Source organism: Vanessa tameamea, chromosome 5 (assembly GCF_037043105.1).
Source record: "Vanessa tameamea isolate UH-Manoa-2023 chromosome 5, ilVanTame1 primary haplotype, whole genome shotgun sequence".
In the NCBI taxonomy this organism is placed as follows: domain Eukaryota; kingdom Metazoa; phylum Arthropoda; class Insecta; order Lepidoptera; family Nymphalidae; genus Vanessa; species Vanessa tameamea.
Window position 1 is genome coordinate 54,337 of NC_087313.1, and position 15,724 is coordinate 70,060.

Consider the following 15,724-nt stretch of genomic DNA (forward strand, 5'->3'; position numbering starts at 1 on the left):
TCGATTTTTAATTAAGATCAAAAATAAATTTATATTATTTTTTTATTATTATAAGCCATTAATAGTTATTATGTTTGTAACAAAACAAATAGGGTCTTGTTGTTGATATAAAAAAGGATGTCATAGTTTAGTTAGTAGAAAAGTAAGTTCAGGCAAGTATGTCCGAGGAATGAATGCCATTCCTCGGACAATTATAGAACTATTCACTATTCAGACCATTAAATTTATTAATGCAAAAAGTGTTTTTCTGTATTTCTACATGAATCCCGGGGAGAATTCTGGCGAATCGCCGACATGTATATACGTAGTTTCGTTCTTGTACCTAATGGGTTATATGTGAAATTAAATGTAAACTTTAGAAGAAATATTATGGCAAAGCTCTCATGATTACCTTTCAATATTATTAACAATATTATGTTTTAGAACAGTCTTTTTTAAATTAATCTTACCATATTTACTTCAATGACAGGAAATTCGAGAAGTTTCCTTGCATTTAAGGATTGGATGTCTGTTGGAATTCACAACAATAAGTAAAGATTGTATGATCTTTACAATCAATGATCATGCAATTAAACTTTTTCATTTATAAAATAACTTAGTGTTTACTCCATAACATTTAAGCGAATGTGTTCCATGGCAAATTATTTGCATAGGTGAAGAAAAATTTAAAAAGTAACTAATAAAATTAAAATTATATGGAAAATTATTGATTGTGAAACTGATATTGATATTAGTATTATGGCATATTACTTTGGGGTAACGCTGCAGATATTGAATCCGTTTTTTATTTTACAAAAGAGAGCAGTCCGGTCTATTTATTATCTTGGAGCTTGGAAAGTAGAAATACTCACTGTAACGTCACAATATATTTACAACAATATTATGTATATTCACGGTAACATTGATCACTTTGATAGAATCACTGATATTAATTGTATGTGCACGAGACGTAAAAATAATATGCTTATAACGCCAAGTTTCCGACGCCGCAAAGTCGATAAATCCTTCTTTGGGAAAGTATCCATTTCTATACTAAAATTCCGCAGACATTTTTAACTTTGATGATTCATAAATTCAAATCATTTGTAAAAAAAAAAATACATTGGTAAAGAAGGCATATTATTCAATACTAGATTATATAATTGATAAAAAAGCGTGCATACTTGTTGACTTAGAGGCTAGATGTATTACATACATATAAGTATAATTGTATTTAACTAACATGACTTTGTATATCTAAATGTTGAAATAAGAGTAACTACCGAGCTTGCCGGTTCTTCTCTGTAGAATCTGCATTCCAAACCGGTGGTAGCTTCATTTATACTCATGTAGTTTGTTAAATGACGATTCAAAAATGTTTGTAAAAGCCTACTCGAATAAAGTATATTTTGATTTTGATATAGTATCTGAACAATTTATTTCAGATGGTTGATATAAATAGTAAGAGATTTTAATTCCCGGGGCTTCAGCAAATGTGAGTGTGCCTCAGGGATCATCAACATAAGATTGTATATTGGCCGATGATTCCTCATAAACTTTTAAAACAAAAAGACATCAACTCTTACATGACGAGGAAAACAATACTCTTTTTGATATACTTATATTGTTTTAGTCAATGATCTACTTCCAAATATCAAAATAAATGTATTAAATTTACTTCATCAAATACACAATTTGTCAAAAGTAATATGTTTTTAAAAAAGCAAGCATTAGACATTGTTGACACAACAGAATTTCTCTGTTTAAGTAAAGGTATTACTACCTTCTACTGCAATACAGCAATGATATACCATACCATACGCATTCGCGGTCCAAAATAATTTGTATTTTAACTGTTGTTTATTCGGCTCGACTAGTATTCTATAGTTATTTTCATAGTACAATGTCTTACAGCATTTAAATTTAGGATAATGCAGCCGATATAAATGATGATGCTGGTGATAGACTTGAACCTTTAACTTATGATTGTGGTACCACGAGGCTCACATTTGGGATGGAATCTGTTATATCACTGTATCGTGCTCTAGTTCTCTTAAAAAGATATATTTGTAATTAATAGAAAGGTTGGAAATAAAATACTTGGCAAAGATAAAAGATTTATTCTTACTGAAAATATTAAAAAATAATTAATTTATCCGAGATAAATGGATATTTTATTCGAAGGCTCTTAATAAAAATATTTTTCGAAATAAATTAAGTCTATATTTCCTACGTGATCACAACATTCATAATACCTAAAAAGGAAAGTTGAAAAACATCGAGTGTTTAGGGCTCGACTACGAAAATTATTGTCGGGGAGAGGGCTGTGGAAGATCCGAGCTACCTCGTAGCCGCGGCTACCGGTCGGACACGTCGAGCGTGGACGTGTCGCGGCGAGTGCGATAGCGAGCCAGCGGCGGACGCGTCGGCGGCGCGCGCAGAGCCAGCGGCTCCACCGGCGCGACGGTCGCTGCCGGCGTCTCAGCTGCGGCCGCCGCCAACGCGTCGCCTCGCTCCAACGACCACTGTCTCCGTAAAGTACGTGCTCCTGACGATGCCCATCTATTAAATAATATTATGGTTCTTGAGATATTTAGCCAATATTTTCAGTAATTTAAAATACTCGTGTTATTTTTAATTTACTTTTCAATCGCATAAAATGAAAATCGACCCTTTTTACCTTGGCTAAATCTCAAATAATGCTTTTCAAATAATAGATATGTCTTTTATATAAAAGTGAAGGCCTCCTCTCCCTTTGTGGAGAAGGTTTTCATCTTATTCCACCACGCTGATTGATAGGATACAAATGGGACAGAATTTCATTGAAACTAGATACACACACATTAGTTACAAAAAAAAAATTAAAAATTATAAAGCTGTAAATTTTAATAATGTGAGACCTGATATTTAATAAGACTTTATTTTTTTTACTAAAATAAAATAGTCACCAAAATTATTTACGGTAATTTTGTATCAATCTTTACATGATTTAGAAAATTTAGGTATTATATAGGCCGGTTTTTAACCTGAAGTAGCAAACATTAATCGACGTACGCTAACTGGCCGGGTCTTACCTATCAAGTTTGAAATCAATAACTTCAACTAAAACGATAACTCATTATGCGACGTAATTATTTTACAACAAACAATAAAGTATTCTTACGTATGCATAAGAAGAATTCAGTGAACTAAACCTTCTCTTGGCAATCTTATCTATACTTATAAAATAAGTCGTTCCGTTTGATTTATTGTACAAAGTTGGTTTTATATAAGTAAAGAGTATTTACAATTTAAAATGCCGTTTCTTCTCGGTAGAATTGACTTTTCTAAAGCAGTTTAACGATTCACTTTAAAACGATGTCTTTTTTAATAAATATTCTTCATTTTTAATCTTACCGATCTGAGAGCCTCGGAGTATCGAGCAGACTGGCGACCGTAGACACAGACGAGCGTAGATAGCGACAGCGCGGGAGAGAGGGCGGTGGAGGACTACTCTCCGCAGAAACGGCGCCAGAGCGTTGCCAGGCTGCAAGGGTTGTGAGCAGTGTGTATAGATAACTATTGATTGACTTTAATTTATTAAAACCTTTTATTGAATATGCTAACAAAACTTATCAACAGTTGGGGAAGGGTCCGACCGCTGTCGTTCTACGAATTGACCCACAGAAGGTTTTTTATCGATGGATTGATCGCTCGTTTCGATATCATTTTCAACTTCCGCCTCGAACAAGACCTCTTCTGACCTTAAAACAGCATTATTTTTTTCATAATTAAAAAACAGAAATATACTATATAAAAATATTAACTCATTATCGAGCTATTTATAAACTCTTTATATAAAAGACAAAGATATGTAGATCTCTTAATACTAAGCATGCACAGTTTTGTCACTATGAGAATGTCCCAAAACAAATATTATGGAAAAATAATATAATACGAGAAAAAATGGAAGAGTTCATATAACTTACTCGAGCGGCGGCGGCGTCGGTAAGGACTTATCGAAACCTTCTTTCCCGAGCAGCCAGTAGGTGTGCATGGCACCTTTGCCCTTGATTTGCGTCAGCCCGCGCGAACGCAAGCGGTACCCACCCGCCGCCACCAGTCTCTCCGCGGTCGTCGTCGACACTTGAATGCGCCACGCTGCTCCTGTGTCCATTATATTCCTGGTCACAATTAATGGGGCAATTCCAGTAGAGAAAATTAATGATAAAATAAAATGCAAAGCGTAATGAAAATGACAACGCGAAACAGATTCGATCACAAATAGTTCACGAAATAAAGAATAAATCAAACAAGATATGCATGAAAAACAAACCTGTGGACTCCATACGGGAGGCGGTGTTGACAGTATCGCCGAATAGACAATAGCGTGGCATAGTGAGACCGACCACGCCAGCGCAGCACGCACCCGTATGCAAACCGATACGCAGATGCAACGGTGTGACGGGCAGGTGACGGATGCGAAAGCGTCCTGCTAGATGCAACAAGTGTAGAGCCATTGTAGCCACATTCTCCGCGTGGTCAATGCAGCGAATAGGTAGGCCGCCAACTACCATGTAAGCGTCGCCGATAGTCTCCACCTATAAACAGTTATAAGGTAAAGAAAGTCTTAGGGAAATTAATATGACATGGAACTACATACGTTTAGTTGTCAATTACAACCAACAAATATAAAAAAGTTTTACTGCTGAATGCTTTATATTACAAATTGCTATACCTTATAGACCCGGTACTGTTCAATTGCTGCGTCAAAAGTCGTGTAGAGGTCATTCAGCAGGTCCACTACTTGCACGGGCGTGGAACGTGCGGCGAGCGATGTGAATCCCACGATGTCGCTGAAGTATATCGACACCTCCTCGAACTCTTCGGGCTCGACACGCAGCCCCAGCATCAGACGTTCTGCTACTGATCTGTGACCATTTTTAAGTCTGCTATAGATTTTAGAGAATGATCTTCAGTCGGAATGTCACAAAAAGACAAGGCATTACCTCGGCAACATTCTGTTAAGCAGTTGCTCGGTCTTCTTTTTTTCCATATCGAGTTGCTCAGTCCGATCTTTAATCAGTTCTTCTAAATTATTGCTATACTTTTCTAACATTTCAAACATAGAATCGACTATGTTTACTTTCCTGTAAATAAATTAACGCATTTGACTCATTTTTATATATTTTGTTTGTGTTCATGTAACAATATGACTTTTTATTCTTTTTACTAATTTTCAGGACAAGCTAAATTATAAAAATTAAAACATTCAAAATTGCGTCAAAATTGTGAATACTCGCACATCGTTGAGGTTATTTAAATATTTTACCGTCCTCGATGCATATGTCGAAAGACTTCGTACAGCCGAATGAAATCAGGGCGTAAGTCGGGCTGCTCACTCCAGCATTGTCGCATTACGCTCACGGCTTCGGGCGGGGCAGCACTCATCGAGACCGACGGGCGGATCAGCGGCGGTGCGTGTATTAGCTTGTCCACTATCTCTGAAAGAGTTTACATCACGTTTATTATTTTACGCATCAGAGCACTTTTAAATAAATAATTAATAGTACGTTTACTATGTTTAACATTTTATTATTGTTCTAACACTTCTTACCTTCAGGTGTAAGTGATAACATACAATAAGGTTCGCCACGGACCAAGACTTCCTGCATAATTATAGCAAATGAAAACACATCACCCGCCTGCGTACCGCCTGGTACCGTTGCTGAACTGGTTTCTCGAAGAATCTCTGGAGCTGTCCATAACAAATCTAAGCAAGACAGTTCAGTTTTAGATCATTTAATCTAATAATATCATCATTATTTAATATTACATAATGGTATTAGGAATCTAACATAAACTAAAAGCTAGTGGAGAATTACAATTTTAATTTGTAGCTACAATTAAGTAACTCATAACAAAACAAGATTATACTTGCAAACGTCGAGTGCAACATAAACAAGTAAAAAAATTTGTATCAATTTATAAACAATTACTAACATTTATATACTAACCCCGAGCAGATCGAGGAGGGTAAGGGAGTGACTGAGCAGAGGTGAAGGAAGGCAGGCCATAGTCAGTAACGCGCAGAACCCAGCGAGAATCAACGACGCAATTTCGCGATGAGAGACGTGCGTGTAGGCGCAAAGGTGAAGTATGCAGGTAGCGCATGCCGCGTACTAAGTCAGTGAGCAGAGAGAGCCGAAAGGTCCAGTCCAGTCGGATATCGTCAGCTACTAGTACATCCTCCAATGAGCCTCGTCCGCATGCTTCGAATACTAATGCGGGTCGGATTTCCGTCAAGCAACCTAAATGTACAATTTTATTTAAGCACATTCTATTGAAGCAATGCAATGCAATTTTGGATACATTTGATTGTTAATAATAATTACAAATTTATTAATTTACAATAATGATCGACCATTGCTAAACAAATTTATTGCGAATAAAAAAAAATGTTACGCACCAATAAAAGGATTCAAGTTCTCATGACGTAGACTTTGCATCACAAGTAATATATCAATTGTTTTACGACGTAATTCGAGCGTCGAAGCGGGTAAGTATTTCATGTGGACAGGATCACCCTAACAATATAAAATAATCAGTATAGTTCCCTACAAAATACCTAAAACTAAAACATTTCATCAATCACATGAATAAAATCATACCTTGTACCTGGTACGGTTATCAGGCGCCAGTCGCGTGACACTGCAAGTGGAAGACGGTGCAGATTGAGCAAGAGGTTCTGGCCTTTTTAGTAAATCAGGACGTTCTGGTTCCGAACCACTAAATTCATGAAATTGTTGAAGCCAGGATAGCATAGTCTCCATGCCTTCACCTACCCGACGACGTTCATCAGCTGGGAATTGGAAATCAGCAGATGCAAGAATAGGGACTGCACGAGGTCTCCTTGGCATATGTCGAATGGATGAGCGCCTCACGTAAAATGCGCCCAATGCCAGTGCGCCAAATAGTATACAAGCGACACACAGCATTACAACAGTTAGCTGTGTTATTTCCATTCTATTCATTATTTTCAACTCCTCGACTTCTTGTTTACGTGTTCTGCTCCAAATTTTTAATTCTAGATCGCCAGGTAAGTCCACGACAACTTTGGTAGTCCATTCGTTGGATGAGACTACTGATCTTTCCGACAAAGTCGTCAACGTCGCAACACGCCGCCATATTATACTTCGGTTTAAAAGTTCACTTTTATATAAGAAAAACTCGTTAGTAGAATATTGCAACTTCACGCGTTCTGCTTCTAAATGTGATAAAGTAGCTTCAAGAACTTCACGATACAGATCTTGGCCTGTTGATCTGACCTCCGTAAAATCATCGGTGAGTACTAATAGGCGATCATTTATCGCCAGATTTAAGCTTTTTAGAAATGTATCAATATAATCAGAATGTACGTCTTCTGTATCCCGTTTTTGGCGAGAACCCAAATTTTCCATTTTTAAAGGCAAACTATTATTAAACTTACTTCTGCTTATCGTCGTAAAATTAAGTGAATTTAACTTCTCCTCGTGTATTGTGCTATGTGGAACGTTCCGTTTCAATGTTTTTATTACTTTTGCGGGCAATGAATAGAGTTCATTTGAATTATAAGTTATCGGCCGTGGTGAGATCGTTTTTTGAGAAGGTTCAAAATAATCCGATAAATATTCTGTGAATATCGTTTTCGCAGTTGGTGGTGATAGTTTTTTTAAAATTGTTTGATCTTTTTTGTGAATTATTTTGTCCGTTGAATCAGACACCTTAAATGTTCTAGAATCGTCCACGCGTAAAATCAGTATTTCGGTGTCGTTAAATTTTTCTACCATCTTCAAGTCATTGATTGATAAATCGCAAAGGATTATCACTAAAACATAAAAACAGCCACGTAATAAATTCAAATCTTATATATTTTATAAAATATCCAATATCTGGAAAAAAAATTACACTTTTATTAAATCTGATTTAGTAAATACCAACGCTACTGCTTTATGAAAAAATACAAATTGTCAATGTCCTAAGAACATACAGTAAATAAATAACAGAGAAAGGGTCTAGAGTTTGAAATAATACAGCATGTTTTAATAAAATAAAATATGCGCTATTAATTTTTTAATTCACTCACACAATCATTAGAAATTTATCAAATCTTTATGTTGATTGAAGAAGTCATCGACTATAACTAATTTTCTTTTTAATCTTCACTTTTTAAATCTATAACCCACAGAGTAGAAATTCGGAAATATTTCCTTGAACACTTAAACATTTTCTGAGGATAAGTTTTATGTAAACAACTGCCACGAGATGAATCAAGCAGCCCACTTTTACAGATTTAACACAATATATATTTCAAGCTGGCGAAAATTTCAGTTCAAATTTACAGGTATTTTTTCACTTCAGACCCTTTTAGGTTATATATATTCATAAAACGTACTTCTTAATTACGAGCGGGTAACAACTAACTATTTTAAATAATACTAATATTATGAAGCGAAAGACACTCTGTCTATCTGTCTGTTAGGCTTTCACAGCTAAGCCACGGTACTGATTTTTGCTACTTTTTTTAATTAACCCCACGAGATAGTTAAGTATGGGAAGAAATTTTGTGTGAAAATTCATGAATTTTGAAGTTGACATAATATAATACATAGGCACTACATTATTTCAGATCTTTTAAAATTAGAAAGTACATTCGAGTATAAGACCGCTAAGGAGCGCGGCGCGTGCGACAGGTGAGCGGCGAGATCGGTTGCTGAGATATACATATGTGTATGAATTATGTGAAATTATTATTAAATTTATTGAGGAATTTAAACCAAATTTTTTGACCTAATTTAAACTTTTGAACATAAAATACATGAACTCAAAAACACCTTTAAAGCTAAAATTGATCTAAAGCTATGCAACTTACTTATTTTAATTAGGTTGATACGCAAACTATTGAAACATTACCAGTCAAATCAGTACGACGAAAAAACCTTTTGTTCACAGGTATTTTCGTCGAGATTGTATTTTTACATGAAACGCAAAACTATGCGCTTGCGCTGTAAACAAATTTAAATATCCTCTAAAGACATTACACCTGTATCATACAGTCGCTCACCATGCGGACGGAGAGCGGAGTCTTCGGCTTTTGTATGTACATGTTTCACGAGGACACCGGCCGCAATGAGAGCTGTCTCAACTTCCTGTTGTGCCACAGCACACTCGTTCACAACACTCGTTGGTAACATCAAAGCCCGTCGCCAGTGCAGGTCCACAGCTAGCTGAACTACAACGGCGCCTCGGGCATGTGTCTCGCTACACTTAGAAGGCTGTGGGCGGTGTAGAGCTCGTGCTGCTAAAGACACGCTATTACACACTGCCGTCCCAGGCCTTCCCGATATGACTACTCCACCACCCGCTCCGAGCGTCGTCAATGCACGACGGGTGACTTTAGTTTCCCAGTTTATGCCACAAGTTTCTAAAACGATAAACTTGGACTCAGACTTTGGACTAACATTTAAAGAAAAAAGTAACCCGTAAAATCTCAATAAATTACCTTCGTAATTCAGAAGATGGTATGGATGAGAAATATTAGAATAGCGTGTGATTGTAGCAGCATAGCGTTCAAGACTTTTTTGAGAAAAGAGAGATGGATCGTCCATCTGGCAGGCAGACTGCGCCACAAGCAGCAGAGACGCGGGAGTGGATTCCGGGACATGGAAGGGAACCGCGCTGATAACGGCGACGGCGGCCACCGTAACCAGCAACAGGGACAGCGGCGGGCGGACGCGCATGGCGCGGCGTCACGTGACCGCCGCCATGCGCCCGCCACGCTCGCGCTCCGCTGCACAGATTACTCGCTCGCCTGACCGCGTCGGATCAAACAAGTGTCTCCTGTTCCGTGAATAAGCTGATCAATAACTGACCGGTGCCCCTTGTTTATTCACACATACTTGTTTTAAATTAAAGAGAATTATTGTGAATCATTTCTATAAGTTAAACACTTTAAGTAATATTCGAATTATTATTGTTCTATCCTACTTTTATTTACGAACTTGCGTACAAATTATCTGTAGTAAAAATATAATAATTAAAATAGTTTATTGGCAAAGACAAAGTTATAACTTCAATAATAATTAATAGTTTTTGAAACTCCTCTTTCTTGCTTATAATAAATATAATTATATAGTTTTATTTTAAATAAATCAGAATTACTGCAACGTTAATTGAAACGTAACTAATTGAATGAATAACCGTTTAAGCTCATATTAAGAGATATGATTCATCTTCCTAACTTGTACTCTTACATATATTTACCAGTCGATAAGTTCGACTGCGAAAGTAGGTCGCGCAACACGTTGTATGAAAGCTCAGACATATATTCTTTAAATAAAAACGTAGGCGAATTTCACACAACAATTATTATTATTACGCAAGGCTTGGCATGGTATAAGCGTTACGAGCGATTCCGCATCACTGAGAGCTTGTCTCGTCAATGTTGTGTGGCAAAGTTCGCGGCGTGAGGCCGCGGCGGCCGTCAGAGGCGCGCGAACCTATACGCTGGGCACCAGGTCGCGCCGCCTGATCGCAGGCTACTGGGACCGGCAGCGTCCGCGATAGTGCGGGTCGCCCGACCCTCATCGCGTCTGCGCATTTGACATTTCTGAGGGAACGTTTAAGTTGAGATTCTCTGCTCGTGCCGTCTTGTAATATAGTGTGCATATTAATGGTACATACAATTCCATCGTTAGCTGTTGTATAGTTTATTTGAAACAGTTATTAATCGATACCGACTATTCCTGTAATTACATAATATGAAAGGCGCACTTAGGGAGAAGACAGAATATAAAAAGTAACGACATTTTCCTTATATTATACTGAGATAGACCTGTCATCGACCGTAGGACAATGCCTCAATTTCTGTCCTGGTCCAATGCGTCGCCGGGAACGAAGGCTCTGCTGGTACACATTACCCGCTAGCTGCAAGTCAGTCTCGGTTCCTAGGCAGTCGCTGTTGTATTGCTCCTGTCAGAGATGTTATGTTATGATTCTTTACCATTTACTTTATTTCATTTGAACTAAAATACTTAATATTGAAATGATTCCTTTGATTGGTTTCACCCATTCACCATATATTTCACCGCCAAACTACAATATACAGGATATATAATTGTGTGACGCGGTGTGTATGTCTCAGCCGATATCATATAACTGTAAACCACGAGTTCCTGACCAGTGGATGCGCAATACTCCCATTTGACTTAAATACCGATGTTACTGACCTAGAATTTTTACGATGGGAAATAGTTTTACACAGATAACAACAGCAGAATTACAAAATGCATGGATAATTCGTTGTGTTTATGGTTAGAAGAGGAGTGTCGAGTGCTAGACAGGTCACTTTACACCTCTTTACCCACCTGCTGACGTCACGTACGACGACGTAAAAGAACTGAGATAAATGATTTAGAGATACTTGGTGGTAGGGCTTTATGCCAGCCTCTATGTATAGGCACCACCCATATAATATAAATAAAGAATATATATTATATTTTTTAGCTCATACTTCATATGTATGTATGTATACATATTTAGTTTAAAAATCTAAACATAAAATAATATAATCGTAACTTTTAAAAATCTGTACATGGAAGATATTTGAGAATGAAGAGTACTGGGGGTAGAGGTATTTAGTAGATGACAAAAAATGATATTTAGATTTTTTGTATGTTTATTTGTTCGTTTGTTACCGCTAATCTCTGAAACGGTTTTACGGATTTACTTTATTGTAACATAGTAAACTCGGGGTAACATGTAGACTTTGTTTTATTAAAATTGGTTCGCAAATAAATAAGATATGCCAATTAAAAAAAAAAAACATCTGAATATTTATTGTAAAATATTGTCAAGTTGATTTGGTTGAAACTTTCGTTAACTATAGTCTGTGAAACGGTTATAATTGTCAGATTCGGAGATTTTGTAATTTCCAATTACGTCCAATGTAAGTTGAGCTTTCATCAATGTAGTCGGTCATATGAAATAGAGTTTAACTTATACCGGCCTTTTCGGTTGGCATGCGCACGTATTACAATCATATTTAAACGCTCGCCGTTACAGTACTATTTTTTAAAAACAATGTATCTCAGTAATATATTTGATAAGGTAGGTATAATATGACCTTATCGTAAAAGATCATTATAGGTACATATGTACCTACATTTATATACCTTGCATGCGTACTATACATATTATAGAATAGGTTAAACTTTTGTGTCTTACTTTGTTCGTTAATTTGGTTGTTGTGTGTTATATTTAAAAATATTTTATATATAAGTATTTTTGTCGTTTATTTGGATAGATAAGTATTTTTATATTAATAGATATTTTTATATTACTTATAAAAAAAATCTATGCATACAATAACTAAACTATGTTCTACCGCTAAATAGCGATACTCAATAGGGTTGTGTTCCGTTTTAAAGGATGAGCGAACCCCAGTAAGTACAGGCACAAGGGACATAGCACTTTAGTTAATTCACAAGGTTGGTGGCGCATTATTTTTGTAAGGATTTAGTAATATTTATCTTGAGGTACCAATGTCTCTCGGCAGTGGTGGCCACTCACCCTCTCACCCTCAAGTCTCCCATGCGATATTCCAGTCAGCCTACCTATATGAAATGAAAAAGGCCTACAATAGACGTAAAGGTGATATTCCGTGGGACAACATCACGCTGCGGACCTACATACAGCGCTCTTCATAAATAATACAGAGATACTTTTAGAGTTCTAGTGAACGCCGTATATGGGAAAGCAGGATACGAAAAATGATTTCTGAGAGGTTAGACTCTGCTGCACCGACTGCATGTAAGGTTTTCATTATTTTTGATATGATTTTTCGTTTTATTTTATTATCTGCACTCATAGGGTTGGTATACACAATACATAGGTGTCGGTTTTTTATTTTCCTTTATTATTTATGTAACATCAAAATAGTTCATATATTAATAATGATTAAATACTGGCGTTAAAACCACGTCACTCGTAGCAGATATTAAAATAAAAAAAAAGTATAAACTATAAACTTGAGACACATAATTAACAAAATAGTTTTAGCTATTAAGTGCAGGTTCAACCGCTTCGTCTTTGACGGCAGACAGCAAGTGTCCTCCAGCGACGGCCTCGATGCGCGGCCGGTCGAGGCGCAGCGCCGCGCGGCCCTCCGTGACTCGCAAGTCGCGTGCTCCGAGTCGCGAGTAGAATGCCAGCGCGTCGGCATTGTTCTCCAGCACGTGCCAGTCCACGCGGTGCACGCCCTCCGCTACCGCTATCTGTAAACAATACACCTTCAATGCGCACAACGCCGTTTTCTTTATCGCTACATCATCTCATCAAAATAAGAAACTCCAACTACTTTTATTCTATAGCATAAGCAACGCAATGTTAACCTACTCATTCATACTTCTAATTCTTGTTGTATTCTTTATAACTCTAATGCCCGATGGGACATAACACGACAGCCCTACCCTACAGAGCTCTTGCAGCAGCCGGCGAGCGACGCCGCCGCGGCGTGCTGTCGGCCGCACGTACAGGTCCTCGATGTAGAAGGCGCGACGTGTCCAGCTCGAGTATGCACGGTTGCACATCGCGTGCCCTACCATCCGCCCGTCCTTCTCGGCTACCAGTCCAAAAAACCACGATGGTGAGCTTTCGAAACCGTCTTCTATTAAATCTGTATAGTATAAAATTTGTTGTAAATATGCACGATGAAAAGAGTTGGTAGATTTAATTTTGGAGCTATTTTTTTTTATAAATTTCGTACGCATTTTCGTTTAAATTACTAAAGTAAGAGCCGTACCAATTAATCACTATAGATCTTCATCATTATCATTACATAGTTTAAAACAAGGTCGCTTATCGCTGTCTGTCCCTATGTATGCTTAGATTTTTAAAATTACACAACGGATTTTGATACGGTTTCTTTTAATAGATAGATTGATCCAAGAGGAAGGTTTATATGTATAATACATGCACATATAGTAGAGAAACACTGATAGCTTTAGAGGTTTCCAAAGTGATGTCGTAAATAAAAACATGTTTTGCGCTTACATTGCAAATGCTGGCTCAATCTTACGACATAGATCAAAATAATGTATTACAGTATTGTGCATCTTAAAAAGGTCTTCAAAAACGCGATGGTATGTGTCTATCTCTTAGGGTTAATCCACAATAACCATTTTTTATCCTTAATTTTTTACGAGAAACAATGGCTTATATTCGAAGCGATTTAAAGCAATACAGCATTAATCCTTATCCAATTAAGTACCTTAAATACACTGTGCATTTAATATAGATCAATATGGCCCTTACAGCATGTAATTTAAATGAATATTTTCGAAGATATTACAGATTAAAAACGCAGGGACATAGCGGTTTGTATTGTCTTACGACCTGATAATTTGAAATGTTTTGAGTTTAATTTATTATTTGAAGTTATTTGCATAGGTATTGAATTTATTGATGATATGCTTTAAGAGATAAAAAAATAAAGAAGGTTATTATTTAATATAAAACGAGTTTTGTACTCGTGATTAGGTATATTGACCGGCATCGGCTCGACTCACCCTGCTCGCTGAGCTTCGGCCCATCCGGTACTCCCTCAAACGTCGCTAATTCCTGAAAATAGTCAACGATAGCAAAATTGCCAAACGGCATTTCTAAAATAAAGGACTGCTAGCTCTCTATATGCTGTAAATATAACAACAATAAATATTGTTAAATTTATTAATGCATTTATTTAGGACGAAATATTTTAGTTACGTTGAGTGAGAAAGTGCCGAAAAGTATATTAACATTATGCCGTTAAAGTATAGTCTAATGATTAAATAGTTATTAACGAATTAGCGACGTCACAACTAATTTAATACAACATTGGATTAAGGATAGTATATGTTAATTATATAGCAATTAGTAGAGGTTATTAATTATCATAATCGATTATTAGATTTTTGCCCCAGAAATATTATAGTAATATATTGTATTAGACATTTTTATTCGTAGAGTTATTATTTATCCATGACACTTATCATAAAAAATATATTGATAATTATTAAGCAAAATTTATTTTTGTAAAATTCGTACTACTTAAGTTCTGACTGTAAAATCAAAACATTCACGTCACATCAAATCCACAAGTTGTGGAGCGTCACGTTGACACTTGGCACTTGAAGAGCTGACGGCTGACAGCCGCACTCACACCGCCGTCTGCCTCACATGTATCATCTCGTGCACGGCCGCCGCGTCCTCGCGCCGCATCATTCGCACTTGTATCTGTTCTGCATCTGCACGCCCAGTCGCCTCTGGCGCCACAACCTCCGCAGTCAATGCTGACATCAGTACTATATATTTTACAATAATATAACACAAAATGTACTGCCGAGATGAAATATCAAGACCGTGTACAGAACATAACTAGGCCGAGAGGGCCGAGTTGGCCGGTTTTGTTTATAACTTCATACTGCCGGCCGGTCGAAAGTTATGGCCTACTACTAATAGATGTCACTGTTTATACTTATTTTAGTATTGAAAGATAACATTTTGTACATATTTAAGTATACAAGACACAAACGTTTCTTTTCATTTGAAGTTCGATTCATTTCAAGTGGATGTTTATATGTACAATTAAGTTATAGTTGATAGTTAAAACTATAGTTAAAAACAAACGTCACCGAGTACAGGGATGCGCCATCTGTGGCCGCGCCATGGCAATAGGAAGTGAAGCCGA

At 36.9% G+C, this 15,724-nt stretch overlaps 2 protein-coding genes across 4 annotated transcripts; both read right to left on the reverse strand.

Annotated features, from left to right (window-relative positions):
* Positions 1 to 2,083: 2,083 nt before the first annotated feature.
* On the reverse strand, positions 2,084 to 10,608 carry LOC113392582 (uncharacterized protein). 3 transcript variants are annotated; one of them, XM_064220980.1, is made up of 15 exons: positions 10,261 to 10,608; positions 9,500 to 9,837; positions 9,062 to 9,421; positions 6,630 to 7,825; positions 6,428 to 6,545; positions 5,976 to 6,269; positions 5,576 to 5,731; positions 5,291 to 5,462; positions 4,968 to 5,108; positions 4,697 to 4,889; positions 4,295 to 4,559; positions 3,948 to 4,125; positions 3,586 to 3,722; positions 3,376 to 3,505; positions 2,084 to 2,541 (listed from the first exon to the last, which is right to left on the reverse strand). In XM_064220980.1, the coding sequence occupies exons 2-15, from the start codon at positions 9,735 to 9,737 to the stop codon at positions 2,337 to 2,339; spliced, it is 3,783 nt and encodes a 1,260-aa protein (XP_064077050.1). In that variant the 5' UTR covers positions 9,738 to 9,837; positions 10,261 to 10,608; the 3' UTR covers positions 2,084 to 2,336. The 3 variants fall into 3 exon arrangements, with proteins under 3 accessions (XP_064077050.1, XP_064077049.1, XP_064077051.1); XM_064220979.1 differs by having other exon boundaries at positions 10,251 to 10,608; XM_064220981.1 differs by lacking the exons at positions 2,084 to 2,541; positions 3,376 to 3,505; positions 3,586 to 3,722 and having other exon boundaries at positions 4,025 to 4,142; positions 10,251 to 10,608.
* A 2,284-nt stretch (positions 10,609 to 12,892) lies between these two features.
* Positions 12,893 to 15,442, reverse strand: LOC113392402 (thialysine N-epsilon-acetyltransferase-like). Its single transcript, XM_026628820.2, has 4 exons — positions 15,214 to 15,442; positions 14,565 to 14,616; positions 13,467 to 13,672; positions 12,893 to 13,271 (listed from the first exon to the last, which is right to left on the reverse strand). The coding sequence occupies exons 1-4, from the start codon at positions 15,331 to 15,333 to the stop codon at positions 13,053 to 13,055; spliced, it is 597 nt and encodes a 198-aa protein (XP_026484605.1). The 5' UTR covers positions 15,334 to 15,442; the 3' UTR covers positions 12,893 to 13,052.
* Positions 15,443 to 15,724: the final 282 nt, after the last annotated feature.